At 43.0% G+C, this 24,605-nt stretch overlaps 1 protein-coding gene across 1 annotated transcript; it reads right to left on the bottom strand.

Annotated features, from left to right (window-relative positions):
- Positions 1-24,605, bottom strand: LOC106568938 (solute carrier family 25 member 36-A). The gene is made up of 7 exons (XM_014139793.2): positions 24,149-24,605; positions 19,789-19,953; positions 13,245-13,322; positions 11,000-11,100; positions 2,343-2,409; positions 1,691-1,983; positions 1-1,249 (listed from the first exon to the last, which is right to left on the bottom strand). Exons 1-7 carry the CDS (start codon positions 24,187-24,189, stop codon positions 1,056-1,058), a joined length of 939 nt encoding a protein of 312 aa, XP_013995268.1. The 5' UTR covers positions 24,190-24,605; the 3' UTR covers positions 1-1,055.

The raw sequence follows: 24,605 nt of genomic DNA, 5'->3' as shown, positions 1-24,605 counted from the left end.
ACCGACCGACCTCAGTTCATCTTTCAATCACCCACGTGGGTATAACCAATGAGGAGATGGCACGTGGCTATCTGCTTCTATAAACTAATGAGGAGATGGGAGAGGCAGAACTTGCACCGCGTTGAGCGTCACAAATAGAACTGACTTCTATTTTAGCAATTGGCAACGCAGATGCTCGTTGGCCCACGCAAGCAGTGTGGGTGCAATGATTGAATAACATGTATGTGTACGTTTATTTTGCAACGCGAGCAGTGTGGTCAGCGTGTAACAAAATCTATGTGGGCCCACCAGCCGCTCGACTAACTTACTAATCAAAAACATTTTCGCTGACATGGATAGGCTAATTGACTGTCAGTGACTGACATAAGAGGAACTGCTGATGCACAACCAAATTTCGAAATTGCACCTCGTGTATTCTGCTATTCTAACTTGCAACAGTAAGTTGAGACCCCGATTGAGTTCGGGGAAGTTGATCCAAGGGCCTTCAAAAAGCAGGCCGCCAGTTGCCCATCCCTGGCTTATATGCTAAATCCTAGGGGAAAAGTGCTAATCTAATCAAATAGAACTACTGGTGGAACATTTTGCAATAAACATTTTCTATAAATTTCATAGTGTTGTTATGACACCTGTTTTTAAATCGATTTTTTTCATGCATTCCCCTTTCAGATTGTCATCTCCGATACAGGCTAAAGCAGATTGGTTTCATTCTACAGAGAGACAGACTAAACTCTTTTAAGGCCACAAAATGATTTCCGTCTTTCTTTCAGCGACTGTTTGGCAGGCTCTGTAAAGGACTGACCCAACGGTCTCTCTCCGTCCCTCTCTCTTCCTCCCACCCCATCCTTTCCTCCCACCCCATCCCACACCATAGTACCCCCTTGTGGGGTGGCCTGTAGGCTTAGGGGGGGGGTTGGGGTTGTTGGCGGGGAATTAGTGGGGGAGCTCTTCTTTCTTCTTGGTTCTGGTCAGTATCGGTTTTCCTTTGGTCTCCATCTTAGATATCTCCAACCAAGTCAGTCACTTCCTACTTCCTCTCCAGACAGGAGGGAGAGGGGCTAGCGTTGGAGCAGGTAGACCACCATCTCGTAGGTGGACATCATTATAGCGGTGTTGGGGATTTGGCGGACCAGATGGGTGGTGAGACCGCGGTACAGGGCGCGGTAGCCCTCCTCCTTAGGTACTGTCAGCAATGTCTGGAAGAAGGAGCGGTACTTGCTGCCCTCCTCTCGTAGCCGGGTGCGGATCACCTCTACAAAGGAAGAGGCAAGAGGGGGGTAGAGAAGAGGGGACTAATTTAGAACATGGACACAACAGTATAGAAATTCCGGACGGATACGATAGACAATATTTTCTTCAACATGGGGAATGTTACCAATACTAATATGGAAAAAGAAGAAAAAAAAACCGTTTTCCTCCCCGTGAGATGAGAGCAACAACCAAATTACGTATTAATAACCGTGATTCGTTGTAACTTTTTTTTGTTATTATCGTCTGATAACAATATGGATGAAATATCGTGTTTCAATAATTCAGACCAAAAGGGACCATTTTGTAGACTAGTCCATTTTTTGTCACTAATAAAACAGAAGCAAAGATAAATTAAGACTGAATGTATTCTGATCATGTCTTTTCTTTTGATTTATTCTTTGCGGTCACATAATAAGTAGAAATTGACGGTGTAGGTGCATACCGTGGGGGTAGGCGATGGAGGTGGCGCAGGTCTTGGACGTGGCGGCTGCCAGCATCATACCCACAAAGTCTGAGGCGTCTTTCACCGACTCATCCTCGTCCTGATCCATGCTGGCCTGGGCCTTGGACTCCATCAGCTTGCGCTTGATGCTCTCGTAGATGACAAAGTGGATGACAGTCTCGGAGATGCCGGCGTACGAGGCAGACATACCGCGGTAGAAGCCCCGCCAGCCCTCCGTCTGGTAGACCCGCCGCATGCACTCGAACGCATTCATGCGCCGCTCGCCACGGTTCCTGTGGTAAAAACATGTAGCGGGTGAGTAAATTAATAGTTGAACATGACAAAAAAGGTATGCAAAAGGATATTTGATCATACAGCAAACAGGAAACATTTGGCAAGTAATAATTGAAAAGGGATTTGCAAAGTCCAATAAAGTATATGCAGTACTACTCAGAATAACACCCTTTCCCTTAGTACCATGAGTCAATGCAATATGAAACTAGTCAAATAAGCATGACAACCCATAACATAGTTAGAGAACCAGTAAAATATGAAACAGCTGGGGAATAACATAAGCTAAGGGTAAACTAACTTTAAAAAAAATTTAAAATCAGCTTACAGCCAAGATTCAGACTCCCTACTAAGTGCTTACCTGGCATCCAGTTGCAACCGGGTCTTTATCAGCCAGATGGGATTGGTTGCAGTGATAGCAGTGAACCCTGGGAAGAAGAGTTCAGAGGTTCAGACGGGGAGAGTGACACAGTGTAAAAGAAAGCCTATCCAAGGACAAAGATATATACTGGCCTACGGGGGAGGGGTATTTCACAAAGCACCACCAAGGAGTTGGCCAGCTAACAACATTTCCTCTATTTCCTGGATGATAAAGAAAGAAAAACTTGAATATCGGGAATGATATTACCGACTCAATACTCGCAGTAACCCAACCAAATGACATTAAAAACTTCAGCTGGCTTTATGAACTAGAAAAGGTATGAGTTAGAACTGAGTGCTGGCCAATCTATCGATCCTGCGTTTGTGAAATACAACCCCGGTGAATTCTACATGAAGTTACTTTCCTTCTCAACTGGCCACTGTGTGTAAAAGCATTGTTGACATCTTTAAGCTGCGTTTATGAGCTGTTTATTTACGTATTAACAATCTCGGAAAACCTTTCCTTATCGCTGGTATTCCGGAATCAGGCCAGAGATGATATAAAAATGAACTTCATTACGTTTGATTAAGGCAGACTGTTTGTCCTCACAGGATTCCTCATCAAGATTGTATTACAGCACGGGCAAAAACTCAGCTTAAAGATGTAGCCTCGTCAAAGTATCTAACATTCTTCATTATCATATCTAGAAGTTGTAATAAATACATCTAAGATTTGGCTGTATTTAAATCATAAATACTATTCTTAATTATTTCTAAACAAGGTGGGCCTGAATCTCATGTACAGAGCAGGCACTATAGAAATATAATAGTGCTATTCCATTGTTCTGCCCCCTCAATTATTTATATTATTATTCACTCTGGTTAAGAGTGCCTGATAAAGGACTACCATATAAATGAGTCAATTAATTTTGTAAATTGAATGTAAACATTAGTAGCTAACTTCCAGATGGGGAGAGCTCAGCCCTACATATAAATAACAAGTAACTGTGCTGTGTCGTCATGGTGGGAGCCTCAGCTGAAGGCCTCATTGGTTGCCACGGACCATGAGGAAACAAAATGGAGTCTGGCTTTCATGAATTATTCAAGAGGACCTAAGAGGAATAACTGAATATCTCCGAGTAGAGGTCAAGTGGTATTTCCCAGGGGAACTAGGCATGCGTGTATATACACACACACAGTGCATTCGGGAAAGAAGTTAGACCCCTCGACTTTTCCCCACATTTTGTTACAGCCTTATTCTAAAATGGAATAAAAAAATAAATAAATTCTCCACACACAATAACAAAGCAAAAACAGGTTTAGACATTTTTGCTAATAAAATATCACATTTTCATAAGTATTCAGACCCTTTACTCAGTACTTTGTTGAAGCACCTTTGGCAGCGATTACAGTCTCGAGTGTGACGCTAAAAGCTTGGCACACCTGTATTTGGGGAGTTTATCCAATTGTTTTCTGCAGATTCTCTCAAGCTCTGTCAGGTTGGATGGGAAGCGTCACCGCACATCTGTTTTAAGGTCTCTCCAGACATGTTCAAATCGGGTTCAAGTCTAGGCTCTGGCTGGGCCACTCAGGGACATTCAGAAACTTGTCCCGAAGCCACTCCTGCGTTGTCTTGGCTGTGTGCTTAGGGTCGTTGTCCTGTTGGAAGGTGAACCTTCACCCCAGTCTGAGGTCCTGAGCAGGTTTTCGTCAAGGATCTCTCTGTACTTTTGCTCCGTTCATATTTCCCTCGATCTTCACTAGTCTCCCAGTCCCTACCGCTGAAAAAAAATGATATCTTGGTTTCATCAAACCAGAGTATCTTGTTTCTAATTGTCTGAGTCTTTTAGGTGACTTTTGGCAAACTTCAAGCGGGCTGTCATGTGCCTTTTACTGAGGAGTGGCTTCCATCTGGCCACTCTACCGTAAAGGCCTGATTGGTGGAGTGCTGCATAGATAGTTGTCCTTCTGGAAGGTTCTCCCATCTCCACAAAGGAACTCTGGAGCTCTGTCAGAGTGACCATTGGGTTCTTGGTCACCTCCCGGAGGCCCTTCTTCCCGGAATGCTCCGTTTGACCGAGCCGCCAGCTCTTGGAAGAGTCTTGGTGGTTCCAAACTTCTTCCATTTAAGAATGATAGAGGACAATGTGTTCTTGGGGACCTTCAATGCTGCAGAAACTTGCAGAAACTTCTTGGTACCCTTCCCCAGATCTGTGACTTGACACAATCCTGTCTTGGAGCTCTACGGACAATTCCTTCAATCTCATGGCTTGGTTTTTGCTCTGACATGCACCGTCAACTGTGGGACCTTTATATAGACAGGTGTGTGCCTTTCCAAATCATGTCCATTCAATTTACCACAGATTGACTTCAATCAAGTTGTATTAACATCAAGGATAATCAATGGAAACAGGATGCACCTGAGCTCAATTGAGAGTCATACAAAAGGGTCTGAATACTTATATAAATAAGGTATTTGTTTATTGTTAATACATGTGCAAAAATATTTGTATTTTTTTTCTCGCTTTGTCATTATGGGGTAGTGTGTATTGAGATGTTTTTTTTTTTTTTTTGCGATTTTAGAATAAGGCTGTGTAACGTATCAAAATGTGGATAAAGTCGAGGGGTCTGAATACTTTCCGAATGCACTGAGTATATACAGTACCAGTCAAAAGTTGACACACCTACTCATTCAAGGGTTTTTCTTTATTTTTACTATTTTCTACATTGTAGAATAATAGTGAAGACATCAAAACTATGAAATAACACATATGGAATCATGTAGCAACCAAGCAAGTGTTAAACAAATCAAAATATATTTTATATTTATGATTCTTCAAAGTAGCCATCCTTTGCCTTGTCCGCTTTCCACACTCTTGGCATTCTTTCAACCAGCTTCATGAGGTAGTCACCAGGAATGCATTTAAATGAACAGGTGTGCCTTGTTAAAAGTTAATTTGTGGAATTTCTTTCCTTCTTAATGCGTTAAAAGCCAAATCGGTTGTGTTGTGACAAGGTAGAGGTGGTATACAGAAGATAGCCCTATTTAGTAAAATACATGATATTGCCATACTATGGCAAGAACAGCTCAAATAATACTTCAGGACATTAATGTCAGTCAATTCGGAAAATTTCAAAAACGTTTAAAGTTTCTTCAAGTGCGGTTGTAAAAACCCATCGAGCGCCATGATGAAACTGGCTCTCATTAGGACCGCCACAGGAAAGGAAGAGCCAGAGTTATCTGCTGCAGAGGATACGTTTATTAGAGAGTAACCAGCCTCAGAAATTGCAGCCCAAATAAATGCTTCAGATTTCAAGTAACCGACACATCTCAACAACTGTTAAGAAAGATTGCGTGATATTCGTGGTCGAATTGCTGCAAGGAAACCACTACTAAAGGACACCAATAAGAAGAGACTTGCTTGGGCCAAGAAACACGAGCAATGGACATTAGACTGTCCTTTGGTCTGAAGAGTCCAAATTTGAGATTTTTGGAACCAACCGCCATGTCTTTGTGAGACGCAGAGTAGGTGAACGGATGACCTCTGCACGTGTGGTTTCCACCGTGAAGCATGGAGGAGGAGGTGTGATGTAGGGGTGCTATGCTGGTGACACTGTTGGTGATTTATTTAGAATTCAGGGCACACTTAACCAGCATGGCTACCACAGCGTTCTGCAGCGATACGCCATCCCATCTGGTTTGCGCTTTGTGGGAGTATCATTTGATTTTCAACAGGACAATGACCCAACACACCTCCAGGCTGTGCAAGGGCTATTTGACCAAGAAGGAGAGTGATGGAGTGCTGCAGCAGATGACCTGGCCTCCACAATCCCCCGACCTCAACCCAATTGAGATGGTTTGGGTTTGAGTTGGACCGCAGAGTGAAGGAAAAGCAGCCAACAAGTACTCAGAATATGTGGGAACTCCTTCACGACTGTTGGAAAAGCATTCCAGGTGAAGCTGGTTGAGAGAATGCCAAGAGTGTGCAAAGCTCTAAGGCAAAAGGGTGGCTACTTTGAAGAATCTAAAATAGATTTTGATTTGTTTAACACTTTTTTGGTTACTACATGATTCCATATGTGTTATTTCATAGTTGATGTCTTCACTACTATTCTACAATGTAGAAAATAGTAAAAATAAAGAAAAACCCTTGAATGTCTAGTTGTGTGCAAACTTTTGACTGGTACTATATATATATATTGTATATGTATATGTGTGATACCAAAACATATATTATTTTTGTGTTATTTATAAGTTGCTTATACTAATTTGGGTCTGAATTAGTTTTCAATCCGAGAGACCAATGAATCCCCTGACAATGCATCAAGTCAGTATGTTACTTCACAGGTGAGTGTTATGTCATACACTTTACGAGGTATACGACAAATGTGTAAGGTGCCGGTAATGCTAGTGTGACAATAAGGTGTGCATATTTAAAGACGGACAGAAATCTGGCACATCACGTGTGCTTTGTGCCGTTGTGGTCGAGACATTTTAATCTCTAAACAACAGAAGTCAAACAAGGCCATTGGAAAACAAACAGAAATATACATATGCGTCGCTACGTTGCGCCAAGAGCTAAAATGGACGATAGCATCTTCTCTAAACAAGTTCTACAGTACAGTCTCGATCTAGAGCCTCTACTGTCTCAAGGGACACAGTCCTAAGGCAACTGCGTGAAGAGGATGAAAAGTCTGCGGAAGAAGAGGTAAAAGAAGAGGAAGAAGAGATAGCGTCTATGGCGTGTACTCACAGAGTAGGGGCAAAGCTACTCCGCCTCACAGCTGCAGCTAGAAGCCTGCAGATATGGGGGGGGCTGAGATGGCTGGGGCTGTCCCCCCCCCTCACGCAGGGGTGAAAGCTACAGTAAAGCCCTAAAATAGACACAGGCTTTTCTGTACCACAGTCACACACAGGCAGCAGTCAACCAACCAACCCACCCACAAATGCATAGATGGGAGAGGAAATTTACCAATCCTACCTAATCCCTTTTTTTTTCAACAGGTAAAATAGGAGGAAAATGCATCACTCCCAACCCACTATCCCCCCAACCCCCCACTTTTTAAAAACAGGTAGGATCCCCCTAAGCCTCCCCACTCCCACATTTGTACCCACCATTTTGTTAAACCAACAACTAAAGGTGAGAGAGGAGAAAGGAGTCACACCCCATCTCCCCCCCCCCCACCCCGTGACCTTTCCCGACCCACACCTGTTTTAAATGCAAGAGGACGTCCCGTGTCGTTTCTCTCCCCTACGTTTTGTCAGGTATGTCTTTCTTGGTAAGGGAAAGAAAGAGAAAAATGCAAGTCTGTCGTAAACGGAACATCAGCCCACTGGTAGAATTGAAATGATGTGCAGGACAAAACAAATAAACATGCGAGGTACAATAAGAATCCAATATTTTCTTTCAATTATTTTCTTAGCTGATGCTACAGATGCCATTCCTTGTGTACCATCGTATCATTACCATAATCACTTTGATTGATTCTAAACAGGAGCAAATGGGGTCAAATAAAAACTAAAATTGGGGACGTCAACACTGTCATAATAAAAAAAAAAGGTCAAGTAGTGCAAGAGAGGGTTGAAATGCTAACCTTGTCAAGCTGGCTTATAAAGAATGGCATATATTATCATATTTATTAATTTAGTCTATAAATGACTAACTTAGAAGGTCTGATTTGTTCATCTGATTAGCAGTTTTGTGATATGCCAATTCAAGAATATCACCCATTGGGTCTGATAGTATGTTGGACAAAGGATTGTGTGGAGGCCTGATGTCGCAAACAGTCATTTTCCTTTCCTTTTTTACTGGAGTGTCAGTCAGCCTTTTCCTGCTTGGCCCCTTTGTTTCAGATCTTAACAAATTCAATGGTGTGGCTTAGTTCCAGTGTTATTACTGCAGTCAACTGCTGTACTGCAGTGTGCTGTAGTCTGAATGGAGCCCTCTATTAAAATGCATGATAGAGGAGGAGAAGGTATCCATCTGTCTGCACAAAGAGGGTCACCAATGGCGCATTCAAAACAACTGGGAACTCTGAAATCTCCGACTTCCGACTAAAGTGCGTTCAAAACAACTGGGAACTCTGACCTCTTTCTAGAGCTCAGACTTTCTGACCTGAAGGTATCTGACAACATGATATGTCCTCGTATTTTTCCAAGTTCCCAGTTGTTTTTAAACGCAGCAACATTATAGTCGAGGGGGTCAAATAATCTACAACCTAGTTTAAGGCTATCATTACAGATAATCCTGAATGTATCGTGAATAATGATGAGTGACAAAGTTAGAGAGTCAAAGATCATACCCCCAAGAGCATACAATAACAGGGGAGGTTAATGGTGAGAGGTTAGCATGTCCTGGGGTTATGATCTTTGACTCCAACTTTGTCATGCATCATTCTTCACGATTCATTCAGGATTATCCGTAATCCTGGTAGCATGTGGTTAGAAGTGGTTTATTTTTTACAATAAAAGTGACTCCAAAATAACAATACATTATTACAATTCATTTCTATTGGTCACAAAATAATCTGAAACACAGCTGAAACAAACAAGCAAATGCTCCCAACAAATTGGAAGCAAGCTTGATGTAGTAATTGTGTGCTAAGAATATGGAGCCAAATAATACATTTCTGACTACTTTATTTATAAGTAGTCCCGTGTGGCTCAGTTGGTAGAGCACGGTGTTTGCAACGCCATGGTTGTGGGTTCGATTCCCACGGGGGACCAGTATGGAGAAAAAAAATGTATGAAATGTATGCATTCACTACTGTAAGTTGCTCTGGATAAGAGCGTCTGCTAAAATGACAAAAAAAATATATATATATATATATATATATAAGAATATTTAGGGGTGTCAATAAATTTGGACCCCTAGCTTTGAGTATTACTTGGTAAATGTTTTAATTCTCTCAGCAATTGCATTTTTTTTAGCATACAATATAGCGCAGTATTTAAATGATTTATTTTAGTCATAATTGCTCGTCTATATCAAGGGTGTCAATCATTTCGGACCCCACCGTACACGTGTGTTACAAGGGTGCCATATTTAGGGCACCGAAGGCACAGTGGAGAGCTCCCGTTAGCCGCCTTTGAGGGCGGATGTACATAGCTGAACCACACGTGAACTACATAGATTAGCTACGTCTGCTGTGTCCACTGTTCAAGACTAACCACGTTGAATGGACAAGCCATATAAGGACACTCAAACCTCTAATAGTGACAAGGTTAGCATTTCCCTTCATATGCCGATTAAAGGAAAATCAAAGTGGGTGTGTTGTTCATTTCCTTTTTACAGTGGGGGGGGTGTAACAGGCTGGTAAAAGGGGGAGGGGGGCAGTGTATCAAGGCGCCGCAATCACATTGAAGTTACAGGAGATACGAGAGCTGCAAACCAGCTGGCCGTGACCTATCATCAGCATCATCATTATTATCAGCATCATCATCATCATCATCATTAGCATAATGGTCATACCAGTGAAAGGAAATGGGGTGCTACCTGAGGCGTCCGCCCAACAACGTCCGGCCGGCGTGTAGCCGCGAGGCGAGGAGACCTCCCGCAGTGAGGCCCCTGACATGTTAGCACCCTGGGGCCCTTTACTACTGTACACACACACACACACACACACACACACACACACACAGCACAGATAGCGCGTGAAGGGCCACACTCACTGTTTAGCAACCAACTGGTACGTCAACACGATTTAGGGTCCCCCGAAGAGCCTCGAAAGAGACGACAAATGAAGAAACGGGGAAAGGAGAAAAATAACTGAGGGGAAGTGGGGGTGGGACAGAAAGCACAACCCAAACTTTGAGGATGTTTATTTTTTTCAAATTGCTGGACCAGCCAGCTAGCTACTGGTAAGTATTATAGTGGTAAGTAGTGGTATGTAGTAAAATGTTGAGCCTCTGCCATGTTGGCTGTATATCATTGTAGGTTAAAGACAAAGCAGTTGTGGGTCAGTAGGTCTATTCGCTGAGTGTAAAAGCTATTGAGAGAGAGAGAGAGAGCAGTTAAATATATCAAGAGGCAGTTAGTACAAAATGCAATAGGTAAACTGTGTGCTTTGTCTTTTTCACACGTTTTGTATTTTCTAAGTGCTTTGACAAAAGGTTTATTTTCCTCATCTAACTTACTATATTGAAGGGCAGAATAAGCCGTAACCTCTTCACTGTCACTATAAATATAAAGTGGGGTTTATTGTAGTTGTCAAAGAGACCGTATGATCCTGAAAGTCTTCAATTGTGCTTTCGGACAAACCATCTGTGGTTGATATTCAAAACACAAGAAAATGTCCACAACAAGGTACGCCATATAGTGGCAATGTCTAGCACATAGCCGTAGCTGGATATAAGCTAGAGAAATGTTTCTAAAACATTTAATTATCTTCAAATGAAAACAGCAACTCCGTACACCCCATAACACAATAATAATACAAAAAAAAATATTTCATTAAATGAAAATGTTACTTTAAAACAAAAAATAAATAAATATAAAAAAATAAAAAAACAATATGTCATCCGTCAAACTAAAATAAGTACCTGGAAATCAATTGCCTAAACAAGTGAGCTTTGAAAGCAGCAACAACCAGTAGAAACTGCACTGACTAGATGTTATAGACAGCCGAGGGGGGGGGGGGTTGTGGAACGACTGTTACCTGCTAGGCCTGCAGACACCATGTGGACTTGCGTGGAGTCAGGCTCAAACACACCGTTCAGCTTCTCCTTGGCAGTGGAGTAAGCTGCAAAGTAGATGGCTCTGTGGAAACAGGAGGGAATTGATGGGAGCTAAGAATACCGTGAATCAAAATCGGTAACACCGGAACTCTGGGCCGTTTCCTATAAAACAATATTTCCCTGGGTCACGATAGTCGATACCAACACAGTAAACAAAAAACATGTTTCCTTCTTGTGAGATTAGGGCAGAATAGCACAGTATAAATGACAGGCAGCGTCCCCTCTGTCCAAATTGACACGGAGTAAATGGCCTGGGACTGATGACATGAGCGATTTCCACTGAAACCAGTTGCCTTCATTTGGGTAGCTGTGTCTGGGTCCCCATGTCACCAACCCACATTAAACCTCCATCTAGGCCTATATAATGGTCCATTAGGAGGGTACATCTCAACTCACTCCCAGATCACATGCCCTGCTCTAGCTGGAGATTTATTGCCCGCGCAACTCCTACTCTCTCTACTTAACTCAAATCACAGGATTACTCAAGTAGACATTTCCACTGTGGGGCTTTACAACCAACGACCCGCCTGCACTTGGCTCGCTCACGTCGCCCTTAGTGTGCGTTTGCCAGAGGGTAAGCATTACGCAACAGCCGACCTTAGTGATGGTGAAATGGACTGATTTAAAGCCCGTGATGCTGAGTGTGTTCTGTGCTCTGGATGAACAGCTGACTGCCCAGCCAACCGTCCAGCCATGCTCTAATGGCCAACAAGATGCTCAACTCGGCAGCCCGCTGCCAAGGGGAGACAAATCAGCCATTACCTTTCCACCCGCAGATTACTGTAGGCAAAGCCTGGTTAGATGAGGAGGTGTCCTGCTGTGTTACTGTAGGCAAAGCCTGGTTAGATGAGGTGTCCTGCTGTGTTACTGTAGGCAAAGCCTGGTTAGTGTCAAGTCGCTGGTGGGCGGTATTGGTGAAGAGTTGTGTTTTTTTTGCTCTGTCCCAGTCCAGCATTGAGGAACCCTGCAGTTTGATTTCTCTCCCCTTGCATTTCTCGCTCTTTCCTCCTTAGTATTTTTCCAAGGCAGTCTGAGCTCAGGTCAGTCTTTCACCTTTTTCTCACTACCTCCCTCTCTCGTGTCCTGCAGTGCTAGCAAAGGCGTGTGCGTGCTCAGGTTTAGTGTGCCCTGCTGTTGGTCTCGCTCTCCCGCAGTGTTGAGGCAGACTTCACATAACGTTCCCTCTCTTCCCTGCCCATCACGAGGCAGCCAGCCGCCACAGCTAGGGAGAGCAGCTCACTCCACAGAGGACGGGAAAACACACACACACACACTCTATTCAGACTCTGCATACTCACAGGCACAGCCTAAACAGACAAAATACACAGCCGGAAACAGGGCAGACCGTCAAAGGGCATTTAACGCCCCACAGAGAAGGTGAGAAAAACAGAATGAGAGAGAGATAATGTACATGCAGAAAGGTAAAGAGAGAAATGCAGATCGAGAAATATACAGAGATAAAAAAAAAAAAATGTGTAAGATAAAAACAGAGACAGAAAGAACCATCTCATCCAGGGAAAGGGAGATTAACACAACAACAGAGCGGGCCAATGGTGTCGCTGCATTGCGACGCTACGGCAGCGACACCACCGGTCACATGACCCAGCAGCAGCCCCAGTGGACGGCCGCTGCTCTGCTCACAGTGACTCTGATTAACAGAGACTAGACCCCGCAGGCTGCTGTTGCGTAATATGGCTCACATTTAGAACGGTCTCCTTTCCGTCTGGGTTCTACCACTAGGGAGAATGAATAATGCCCCAGTGGAGGTGGAAAATGAGGACAGGGCAGGAGTGGAATTTTACTGAGATTCGGTAGCAATCATGTATTGTTCTTTTCATGGACAAAGATTATGTTCTGTATGGTGTAATGAAAAATAAGGTAAATTGTGGTAATCTTGTCCTCCGATGAGGGTTGTGTTTAAAAAAGAAAAAAAGGGTATCTGAAGCAGAGGTCTCGCCAAGGTCAAATAATGGAAAACCAAAGACAAACATAATTCTCTGTTTCCCAGCTGAATAGAATATAAAATCTACGTCGCCAGCCACGTTTAAATCTGCAGTTGCCAACAACAACAACAAAAAGCTCCATGAAGTAGACTAGACAGAAAGACAGAAAATAGCAGCAGAAGCCACAACAGGTAGGATAATTATTGCACAAGTGAGGTCATACCTGGAAGGAGCCACACCCACCAGGTTGGGACCCAGCCCTCTGAAAAGCGAACGGGGTCCCTCCTTCTCCAGTATCAACCTGTAGAGGGAGAGAGAGAGAGTGGGGCGTTGTTAGTTAGCATAGTGCTAAATCAAAGTGCTAACTATTCATTATGCTGAAACATAAGAAAAGATTGCTGTCGAGACAGTGCTCCGGTCGTGGGCTAGTGCCAATGTGTATAATCTGACTGCCATGACCATAGCGCAACGGCCTTTGCCGAAAATCTTCCATTTGTGACTAATATACCGATGCATTTATGTCCCATTTTGCAATTACACACAGTATCAGGAAATGGACCATAAACGCATTTGTTTATTACAATATTAGTTACAAATGGAAGGAACCAGAAACATGTCAAAACAGATCAATATAACTAATGATGCAGTCGATTAGATGACGCATCTCAGCTTTCGTATGTGGGAGTGTGACATTGGGACATTATGGGGATTTAAAACGAGAGGAAATGTACTACAGGGCAATATACCTGATACGAATGTTGTGTCATCGGCGATGAGCGATAAGAGAGTGGCATTAGGCGGCTTGCCAAACATTAAAGATAGATAGCAGGCCTCCAATGGAGACAGCATGACATTGTAAGGGCACGCAGTGCGAGTAGCTGCTCTATGTAACATGGTAATGGCTGAGGATTGTGGTCATGCCGTTTATAGTGTCATTAGCCTATACACTGAGTGTATAAAACATGAAATACACCTTCCTTTCACCCTCAGAACAGCCTCAATACATCAGGGGCATGGAAATCCTTCCACAGGCATGCTGGCCCATGTTGACTCCAATGCTTCCCACAGTTGTGTCAAGTCGGCTGGATGTCCTTTGGGACCATTTTTGGACCATTTTTGATACGTACAGGAAACTGTTGAGCGTGAAAAACCCAGCAGCGTTGCAGTTCTTGACACACTCAAACCAGTGCGCCTGGCACCTACTACCATACCCCGTTTAAAAAGGCACTTAAAATATTTTGTCTTGCCCATTCACCCTCTGAATGGCACACATACACAATCCATGTCTCAACTGTCTCAAGGCTTAAAAGTCTTTATTTAACCTGTCTCCTCCCCCTTCGTCTACACTGATTAAAGAGAATTTAACAAGTGACATCAATAAGGGATCATAGCTTTCACCTGGATTCACCTGGTCAGTCTGTCATGTTTTGTCCACTCAGTGTATGAGCTCCATGACAAAACGTTACCCCATTTCCTGACATCACTGCTACCCTACGCCCTAGGAATCGCTAGCCTGAATTCAAGCCAAGGTTATTCCACTATTAACCTACCTCATCGAGATAGCGCACTGCTTTGAAATAGCTTTATATCAAGGACTCTAGATTGAACTGTGAATTTAACTATGAATTCAGTCCTAGAAGACTTACAGCGTCTTCCCTCATATCTACGCAGCCACAGAGCTCAGCTCATACAGAACTACTGGGTTCTAAATAGGATTTGGGCAGCGCTGCATACGCTGGTGACCCACTTCTGCAGGGTTTTTCTCCCTGTGCAGCCAAGTGGTGGTGTTGGGTTTCAGCTAGTGCTTCCTGAGGGCAGAAGCATGGAGGTTGACTGAGGGAAAGACGGGAGAGAAGCTGGTCCGAGAACACTGCAGCGGAGCTGTGATAAGACGGAACCAAGCCTCCAGCTAGAGGTCTGGGTGGGATGGATTTATTCATCCTGCTCCCCGCCCGCAGCTTTTCATACCGCACCCGCTGGCTTTCTGTCCGACTCCGACCCGCTACAGCAAGAACTGGTCCCGAACCCAATGCGCAGTCCCGCAATGTTATTTTAGGCACCTGTGAGGCAGCTCACTTGGCAGCCATAGTCCCAGCAATTTAGTGCCCTATAGGCAACATCAAAATGCGCAAAAATAACCATAGAAATAGGTTAAATTACCAGAAGTTCTCGTGGCCAATTATATTAGGCTGTCGGTATTACTGGGCTATATCAGCGAATAGAGGTGTCATAATATGTTTTGGACCAAACCGGCCGGGCGCTAAAGGATGTCTCATGGTCTGACAAAACACAGCTGTAGCTCTGCCACCTTTCACCGCAGATGCGGAAGGGCAACGTCGGCGGATGCGGTCGTTTGAGACTCATCCAATGCAGTCTCTAGCTTAAACAGACGGATTTTTATGTTTTTTATTACGCCAATTAAAATTCAGCGGGACCGCAAAAATCGACTCTTAAGGGGTTTAAGAGACTTGCAGTTTCTCTTGAGCTATATTTTATTTATTCAGACCAAGACAAATCTGGGCGATCAATATTTATTTCTAGGCAATGTAGTCAACTATAGCCTAATCATATTTAGGAAGTACATTTCCTTGAAAAGGTAACTGTCCCGTGCCTCTCTGTCCACACATAAGATATAGCCTACTCTATTTGAGACCACACGCTCACCTGATCTTGCACATATAGCTACTGAACTTGAAGCAGCAAGAATGATGACAGTGGACACTTGCACTTTCCCTTGAGCTACGCTTTGCATATAGGATATAGCCTGCCTTTAAGAAGACGATTTGCAGGCAGAGACAAATAAATGGGAAATCAATATTTACTGACAATGAAAAGGCACAACGCTCGCTAATGATAGAAACCTAACCTATGTACACGTTGCGCCTTTTTCTGTTCAATTAGGAGTTTTTTTTTAATGGTTTTGCACCTCGACTCACGTTGGTTGAGCACCCTCCACATCTTTATCAATATTTATTTACAGACACTGTACTAAACTAGTGTAATATTTAATTTCCTTGAAAAGATAACTGCCACATGATTCTCTGACAATGTATTTCATTGAGACCCACAAACACAGTTAATTCTGAAAGTATTCAGACCCCTTCCTTTATTCCACGGTTACGTTACCGCCTTATTCTAAAATGGATTCATTTTTTTTCAGTCTACACACAATACCCCATAATGACAAAGCGAAAACAGGTTTAGACATTTTTGCAAATGTATTAAAAATAAAAAACAAATAGCTTATTTACGTAAGTATTCAGACCCTTTGCTATGAGACTTGAAATTGAGCTCAGGTGCATCCTGTTTCCATTGATCATCCTTGAGATGTTTCTACAACTTGATTGGAGTCCACCTGTGGTAAATTCAATTGATTGGACATGATTTGAAAAGGTACACACCTGTCTATATAAAGGTCCCACAGTTGACAGTGCATGTAAGCCATGAGGTCGAAGGAATTGTCCGTAGTGCACCAAGACAGGATTGTGTCAAGGCACAGATATGGAGAAGGGTACCAAAACATTTCTGCAGCATTGAAGGTCCCTAAGAACACAGTGGCCTCCATCAATCTTAAATGGAAGAAGTTATAAACCAAGACTCTTCCTAGAACTGGCCACCTGGCCAAACTGAGCAATCGGGGGAGAAGAGCCTTGGTCAGGGAGGTGACCAAGAACCCGATGGTCACTCTGACCAAGAACCCGATGGTCACTCTGACAGAGCTCCAGAGTTCCTCTGTGGAGATGGGAGAACCTTCCAAAAGGACACCCATCTCTGCAGCACTCCACCAATCAGGCATTTCTGGTAGTGTAGCCAGACAGATGCCACTCCTCAGTTAAAAGGCACATGACAGCCCGCTTGGAGTTTGATTCTCTGGTCTGATGATTGTTTTATTTAACTAGGCAAGTCAGTTACAATGACGGCCTACACTGGCCAAACCCGGGCGACACTGGGCCAATTGTGCGCCGTCCTATGGGACTCCCAATCATGAAACCAGGATTGAACTGTTTGGCCTGAATGCCAAGCGTCACGTCTGGAGGAAACCTGCCACCATCCCGACGGTGAAGCATGCTGGTGGCAGCATCATGCTGTGGGGATGTTTTTCGGTGACAGGCACTAGGAGACTAGACCGGATCAAGACAAAGATGAACAGAGCAAAGTACAGAGACATCCTTGATGAAGTCCTGAGCGCTCTGGAGCAGGTTCTCAGATTGTGGCAAAAGTTCACCTTCCAACAGGACAACGACCCTAAGCACACAGCCAAGCCAATGTAGGAGTGGCTTCGGGACAAGTCTCAGAATGTCCTTGAGTGGCCCAGCCAGAGTCCGGACTTGAAGCCGATCGAACATCTCTGGAGAGACCTGAAAATAGCTGTGCAGCAACGCGCCCCATCCAACCTGATAGAGCTTGAGAGGATCTGCAGAGAACAATTGGATAAACTCCCCATATACAGGTGTGCCAAGCTTATAGCGTCATACCCAAGAAGACTTGAGGCTTTAATCACTGCAAAGGGTGCTTCAAAAAGTACTGAGTAAAGGGTCTGAATTTCCATTTTTAATACATTTGCAACAAAAAAAAGTCAACTGTTTTTGCTTTGTCATTATGGGGTATTGTGTGTAGATTGATGAGGGGGGGAAAAAACGATTTAATCAATTTTAGAATAAGGCTTTAATGTAACAAAATCTAGAAAAGGTCAAGGTGTCTGAATACTTTCTGAATGCACTGTATGCCCATACAACTACAAGGTCTATGGCCCAGTGTATTTAGGTAATATGCTCAAGCCTCAATTACTCCTCACTTACTGTATGCTCCCTTCATAACGCCAGTTGTGAAACAGGTTGTGCCTCCAGGCCCCTCGGTGGGGAATATTTGAGATGAGGGCATGTTAACAGCTGTCGGCATAAGCAAACCAAAACAGAACCACCCTAAGCCTCTCCCCTTCTGTTCTTCTATTTTTACAAGTGAGCGAGAGGCAGATTTAAGTATGCTATGGAACAACTTGTACTTGTCCAATATGATAAGGGATATTTTTTGCCTTATCGGAAATGATGAAAACAAGGCTAAATCCCCAATCTGAGATGTGTTTTACCAAAATAATGTCAAGAAGCTATTCCCGCTATGTGGTTGTGTGTGGGCAGGTTCCAACATAAACTTTTTCTCTCACTGGCCTGGCCATAAATCTACTTGCCCAAACATAATTTCTACTGGCCCGGACATGGTGTGGTTTTTCAATTAATTGGGATCATACAGAGCCTTTAGGTTGGCATCCTTTCTCTCTCTCTCTCTCTCTCTCTCTCTTCTATATGCAGCTATTAACTTGCTACATTTGGTTATGATATGTATTAAAAAGCTGTGTAACATAATTTAGCAATGTAAGTCATTACTCCATTCTTTAGAATTGCATTGTAATCATTTTTGTTTGTAAAGTATGTCATTTTGGAAATATTTTTCTTATATCTCAAAATAGGACACTGACCCTTTACGAGAACTGCGTTCTAAAAGACATATTGACCTGGCCACAGTAGGCTAGCCAAGACTAATGCTAAAGCGTCTTTCTGTAACTTTCTTTTTGCAGACAATCAACAGTAACCAGCATATTGCTAGTATGTTCAATAACTGTCGTAAACCACTTTCCTTAAAACAAATAAGCTCAGCGAGTTGATTGATGGGCAAGTCTTTTTGCTCTGGACAGCTCGAGTGTGCTGTGTGAACACATTAACTTCTGTACTGCTTGAGTGCTCGAGCAGTTGTAACTGCGGGAGGGTGGTGGAGCTTGAACGAACGGCCACTCTCGTATTGCTCAAATACAAAAAGCACGACTGTAGTCTTCAATGGTAGACCGCGACAGAGCAGGTAAATGTCGAACTGGAATGCAAAAATGCACTGAAAAGATCCACTGTCCCGACATGTTTTTTACTGGTCCCGGGGCATCGTTAATGTCGGACCCTGTATGGGAGATCCATATTCCTGCGATCAAAATGCAAGTGAAAATTCAGTCATAACATAGTATGATGAAAGCAGGGAAGGACTCTCCTAGCTTAATCAGTTTTTTTTTAGACGGGGTAAAGTAGGCTCTTTCATTAACGACCTTTGTGGATAAAAGATGGCCGCTCCGTAACCATGAAAAAGGAGAAGTTGAAACATGTTTCTGTCTGATAACACTCCCGTCTACAGTAACTCATCTTTGAGTCATAGGGTGTTCGGTAATGGTATTAAAGGGCAGTTATGATACTGTAGGTGGCCTTGACAGTGAAACAGCCAGATATAAACCCTTCCCGAGAGGGTCGGCGATCGTTTGATGATGGAGGAATGTCTGCTGTTGATTTGCCAGTTGCTGGTACAAGGGTTAGGATGATTTCTATTTTAATTCCATTCAGTTGTGACTTTTCAATTGATTCATTGAATTGATAAGAGATCAGATTGACCCCAACATTTATTGTCACGGAAACCCTGCACTGATGTCAACAGGTTTATCAGGTTACACGTGAACGCTTTGGGTCGGAATTCGGCCCACATGGTTTTTGTCTGTGCAAAGTGCATAAACACCCACTCATCCCAAGAATAGACTGGAACTGAACTAAACTTCAAATAGAATCGACTCCAACCTCACTGAGTAGACAGTGTGTATTCTCTGTGGTAAGTGCAAACATTTCAGTTCATCACCTGAATAGTCTGGAACTGAACTGAAAATAGAACTGACCCACCAAACCCTGTAAACTCACATAATGTGTAAGATATTCTCTGTGACCCCTGTGTGTTGGTGAACTTACTTGAGGCAGTGCAAGGGTCCCGGGGGGGCCATGCGGGCCACACTGGCCCCGTTGACGGTGCTGAGCTGCACCTCAGAGATGTAAAAGGTGACATGAGAGGACTGGAGTCTGGTCTTCACTACTTCCAGCGGACAAGTCAGAATAGCACCCACTGTGCCCCCACACCTAGATGTGGAGAGAGAGAAAGAGTAGGGGAGGAAGACGGGCAGGTCAGAATAGCCAAAAGTACAGTAAATACTGTGCTAAACTTTACTTTATTGCCAAGTTATAGGCCTACCCACTGTATTACCATGTTATAGGCCTAACTACTTTATTACCATGTTATAGGCCTAACTACTTTATTACCATGTTATAGGCCTACCCACTGTATTGCCAAGTTATAGGTCTACCCACTTTATTACCATGTTATAGGCCTACCCACTTTATTACCATGTTATAGGCCTACCCACTTTATTACCATGTTATAGGCCTACCCACTTTATTACCATGTTATAGGCCTAACTACTTTTTTACCATGTTATAGGCCTAACTACTTTATTACCATGTTATAGGCCTACCCACTGTATTACCATGTTATAGGCCTACCCACTGTATTACCATGTTATAGGCCTACCCACTTTATTACCATGTTATAGGCCTACCCACTTTATTACCATGTTATAGGCCTACCCACTTTATTACCATGTTATAGGCCTAACTACTTTATTACCATGTTATAGGCCTACCCACTGTATTACCATGTTATAGGCCTAACTACTTTATTACCATGTTATAGGCCTAACTACTTTATTACCATGTTATAGGCCTACCCACTGTATTACCATGTTATAGGCCTACCCACTTTATTACCATGTTATAGGCCTAACTACTTTATTACCATGTTATAGGCCTACCCACTTTATTACCATGTTATAGGCCTAACTACTTTATTACCATGTTATAGGCCTACCCACTGTATTACCATGTTATAGGCCTACCCACTGTATTACCATGTTATAGGCCTACCCACTTTATTACCATGTTATAGGCCTACCCACTTTATTACCATGTTATAGGCCTAACCACTTTATTACCATGTTATAGGCCTACCCACTGTATTACCATGTTATAGGCCTAACTACTTTATTACCATGTTATAGGCCTAACTACTTTATTACCATGTTATAGGCCTACCCACTTTATTACCATGTTATAGGCCTACCCACTTTATTACCATGTTATAGGCCTAACTACTTTATTACCATGTTATAGGCCTAACTACTTTATTACCATGTTATAGGCCTACCCACTGTATTGCCAAGTTATAGGTCTACCCACTTTATTACCATGTTATAGGCCTACCCACTTTATTACCATGTTATAGGCCTACCCACTTTATTACCATGTTATAGGCCTACCCACTTTATTACCATGTTATAGGCCTACCCACTTTATTACCATGTTATAGGCCTACCCACTTTATTACCATGTTATAGGCCTACCCACTTTATTACCATGTTATAGGCCTACCCACTTTATTACCATGTTATAGGCCTAACTACTTTATTCTGTGCTGTAATTGAAAGTGCTACCAAACAAACAGCTATATTCCAGTTTGTTGCTTGTGTTTTTAAAACGTTTTGAAGCTTGGTGATACTAAGATGGGCATAAAATCTCCTGAAGTGAAGGGTGGATCATTCAACTCTGATTTTATTGGGGCCAACAACGCAGTGGAGAAGTAGAGTAAGACACACCCATATCTAGACCTGGTATTTCTGGAAACAACCAGCTGATTTACAATGCCAGCAGCAGCTGGATCTGGGTCAGGTTCAGCATATTGACATATTCAGCTTGAGTTGAACACAAAGCGTGCAACTGTAAATAGTCGCTAACCGTTATGGCCAGGGGCCAACCCACTGCCTGGGAGACTTTGAACTGGACTTACTTGTCTGTGACAATGTGCAAACTGAGGTGCTGGCCCTTTTGCCTGTAACGCTTTGACATGGTCTGTCTGGCCCCCCTGAGTTAAGTGGGTTACTATTCATGTGTTGTGACTTCTGTGTTTGCTAGGTTACAGGCTTTCCCAGCTCCTCTTTCAAATAATATTCGTCAAATGAACCTCAACATGGGCTCAGGGCTGTGTAGAATGCGCACTACAAGGCACAATTATAGTGAAATGGTTCCTGAAAATAGTCGCCATTGTATATCATCTGTAGGTTAGGTTTAGTGAATGTGAGTAGCATGCATGGCGAGTGCTGACTGGCTGCTACAGGCTGCAAAAGGCAGAGCTCTCTGTCAGACTAACCCACATACAGGCAAGAGCGACCTTTGGCCTAGATTCAGAAGGCTGCTCCATGCATGTGTACAACAGGCAGTAAGAGTTAACATGCACAGGCCTCGAGCCCCGTTGTGAGAAATAGCGAGGGGACTGTAATTATTTGCTTCTCGCTGAAGTAACTTTGTCACAACTTGTGCCACTAACATTGCGTTTTCATAGCACAATGAAGGAGATATAAAATATTCTGGTTTGGCAAGATAGGCCTTACATGCTGACATTTTAAAAGTTTGCAGAGTGCCTGAATGAAAAGAAGAGGCTGACTGACAAAGTAAACAATATAAAAAAGGGGAAAACAAAGCTAAGAAAGAAAGAGGAAACAAAGAAAGCTATTCTGGCACTACAATGGAATCAAGCAGCATATTGTCTTCCTCTGAATGTGTCATCCAAAGACTTGCGCCTAAAACCATACTGTAATTAGATTTGCTGTGATAAGTAGGCATATTTAGTGTTCAATTGCAAGAATGGCTCTAATAACCAACTGGTCAAGTTTCAATGCCCCTAAGCACCTTGGTGAAATCTATAATCTCAATTTACTTGGAGCAGTCTGACATGGAATCAACACAAATAAGTAGATTTTCCACAGCCTAGACTACAGCCAGGTGCCCTTCAACCCTTTCAACATCCCCTGTGTCAGCATGATGTATTGAACGTAAAGGTCTACGACAATGTAGCAAAGCTAGAAAATTACGTGACAAATATGACTCCAATAATATACACGACTACAGGAACGGAAACACGCAGGTAGTATGTTGACAACATTACAACTGAGGCATTCTTACAGTTTTATTTTATACAATGAGAATGACACTTGAAATAAACACTGGGAGACTTCAGCCCAAATCAAACGAGACCCGTTTTTATCCATGTGCGTGCTAGAAATAGAATTCACGGAGAATACTGTTCCTCAATATTTTCAATGACATGCATAACTAGACTATCCTTAACCAAGTAAAACAACTTCACAATGGAGTAAAGCGGGACAATGAATGTGCAATATAATTGCGGGCTATTTTGGGGGTGCTGAAATCCTTAGTTTTCGATTAAAAACAATTACATTTTATGTGAGGTCGGGGCCCAAGTCCTCCCACACTAGTCACCGCTCAACTCCGCTGATGTGAATTACATCGTGGCGTTGAGTTTTACTCGTAGCCTACCGTGTGTGTCAGTCAAATTCATATATTGTAGCCTACCTAGGGGCGTATTCATTACGCCAATTTTGTTGCAAAACGTTTTTTAAACGGAAGCAGACGGAACGAAACGGGGAGGGACCTACCTGAATTTGTCCAATAGAAACTCTCGTTTTAGTTGTAAAACGTTCCAACTGTTTGGAATAATGTAATCATTATAGTGCAATCATCATTATTCCTGTTCGGAATAATGATTACACCCCTGTGTTCTTACCTTTTTATCAAGTCTATGGAATGGTGTGGCAGTAGTTGATACAGTGTATGAATCGTATAGGCCTGGGCATATTCTCCATCTTTACAAAATGTGTGTTTTATAAGGTTTGTCGGAGTAATACAATGCAAAACAAATGTGTCAAGAAACGTAATCATGCTATTCGGCGACATAGCTATTGCTAATCGGTCAAACGCTGCTCGAGAACAACAAAGGCTCGTGCGTCATGGATGTTTCATTCACGAGCGTACTCATCTGTCAGGGCAAACCACGAACACCGTTGAGTGTGATGCGTGGGTGTCAACCTGTTTTCTGTCAAATGAAATAATGTCGTGTGTGATAACAGTCAACATCGGACACTACTGCAAATGTCTCTGATGTGTTGACACCAGGCTACAATAGTAGTGGCCAGCGCCTAGCTAGCTTGACCGTGGTACCTACTTTGATACTGCAACTGGCTAGCTGCTGCCTGAGGATGGCTCGGGTAGTGCAGTTGCTAATGTAACATGCACGCGCGCCTTGGAAAATGGCAATGGGGAAATAAATGGGTGTTATTTTCACCAGGATAGTTTTGACTATAAAAGTCAGTCACGAAATGTTATGTCGCCTAGCTAACTTTATTCCTAGCAAATAATAGCTACTCACCCTCCGGCAAACAAATGAACCAAGGTATCCCTTTGACTCATTCTTTAGCATTCTCTGAACCAGTACACTCTTCGGACTGCGTCAAGGGGGAAGACAGGGTTGGATGGCGAACGGTCGACCACCCCGATTTCGAAGACGACTTGCGCACTTCGATAAATCAGCGACGTCGATGATCAATCAGTAACAGTTAGAACGGTGATTCAGTTTGCCGTAGCAACGTTAGCTAGACAGCTAGTCAACTTGCGTGCTAAACAAACCCTTATCTTCGTTTCGAGCAATCCCCTCTTTGAACAGACCTTATTTCAATTTGTAGATCGTTAGACTACAAAAGAAGAGAAATTCAAAAGGAAGATTGTTTTATGTATTATTGCTTCTATCAATCGCTATTTGCAACAGTCCCCCTAGCTTTCGTTTCTCAACTGTTCACCGCTGCAGTGAGAGGCGATAGGTCATATCC

This window comes from Salmo salar, chromosome ssa14, assembly GCF_905237065.1.
Source record: "Salmo salar chromosome ssa14, Ssal_v3.1, whole genome shotgun sequence".
Taxonomy (NCBI): domain Eukaryota; kingdom Metazoa; phylum Chordata; class Actinopteri; order Salmoniformes; family Salmonidae; genus Salmo; species Salmo salar.
The sequence above is the reverse complement of the archived record's forward strand: the minus strand, read 5'-3'. Positions and strand labels throughout refer to the sequence as shown.

Excerpts from the sequence above, each read along its gene's own strand:
- LOC106568938 (XM_014139793.2), bottom strand. The coding sequence starts at position 24,189 with ATGAGTCAAAGGGATACCTTGGTTCATTTGTTTGCCGGAGG. Across the intron at positions 13,323-19,788 it reads GGACCCTTGCACTGCCTCAA|GTTGATACTGGAGAAGGAGG; the intron begins GTAAGTTCACCA and ends CTCCCTCTACAG. Across the intron at positions 2,410-10,999 it reads GGTGTCTGCAGGCCTAGCAG|GGTTCACTGCTATCACTGCA; the intron begins GTAACAGTCGTT and ends TCTTCTTCCCAG.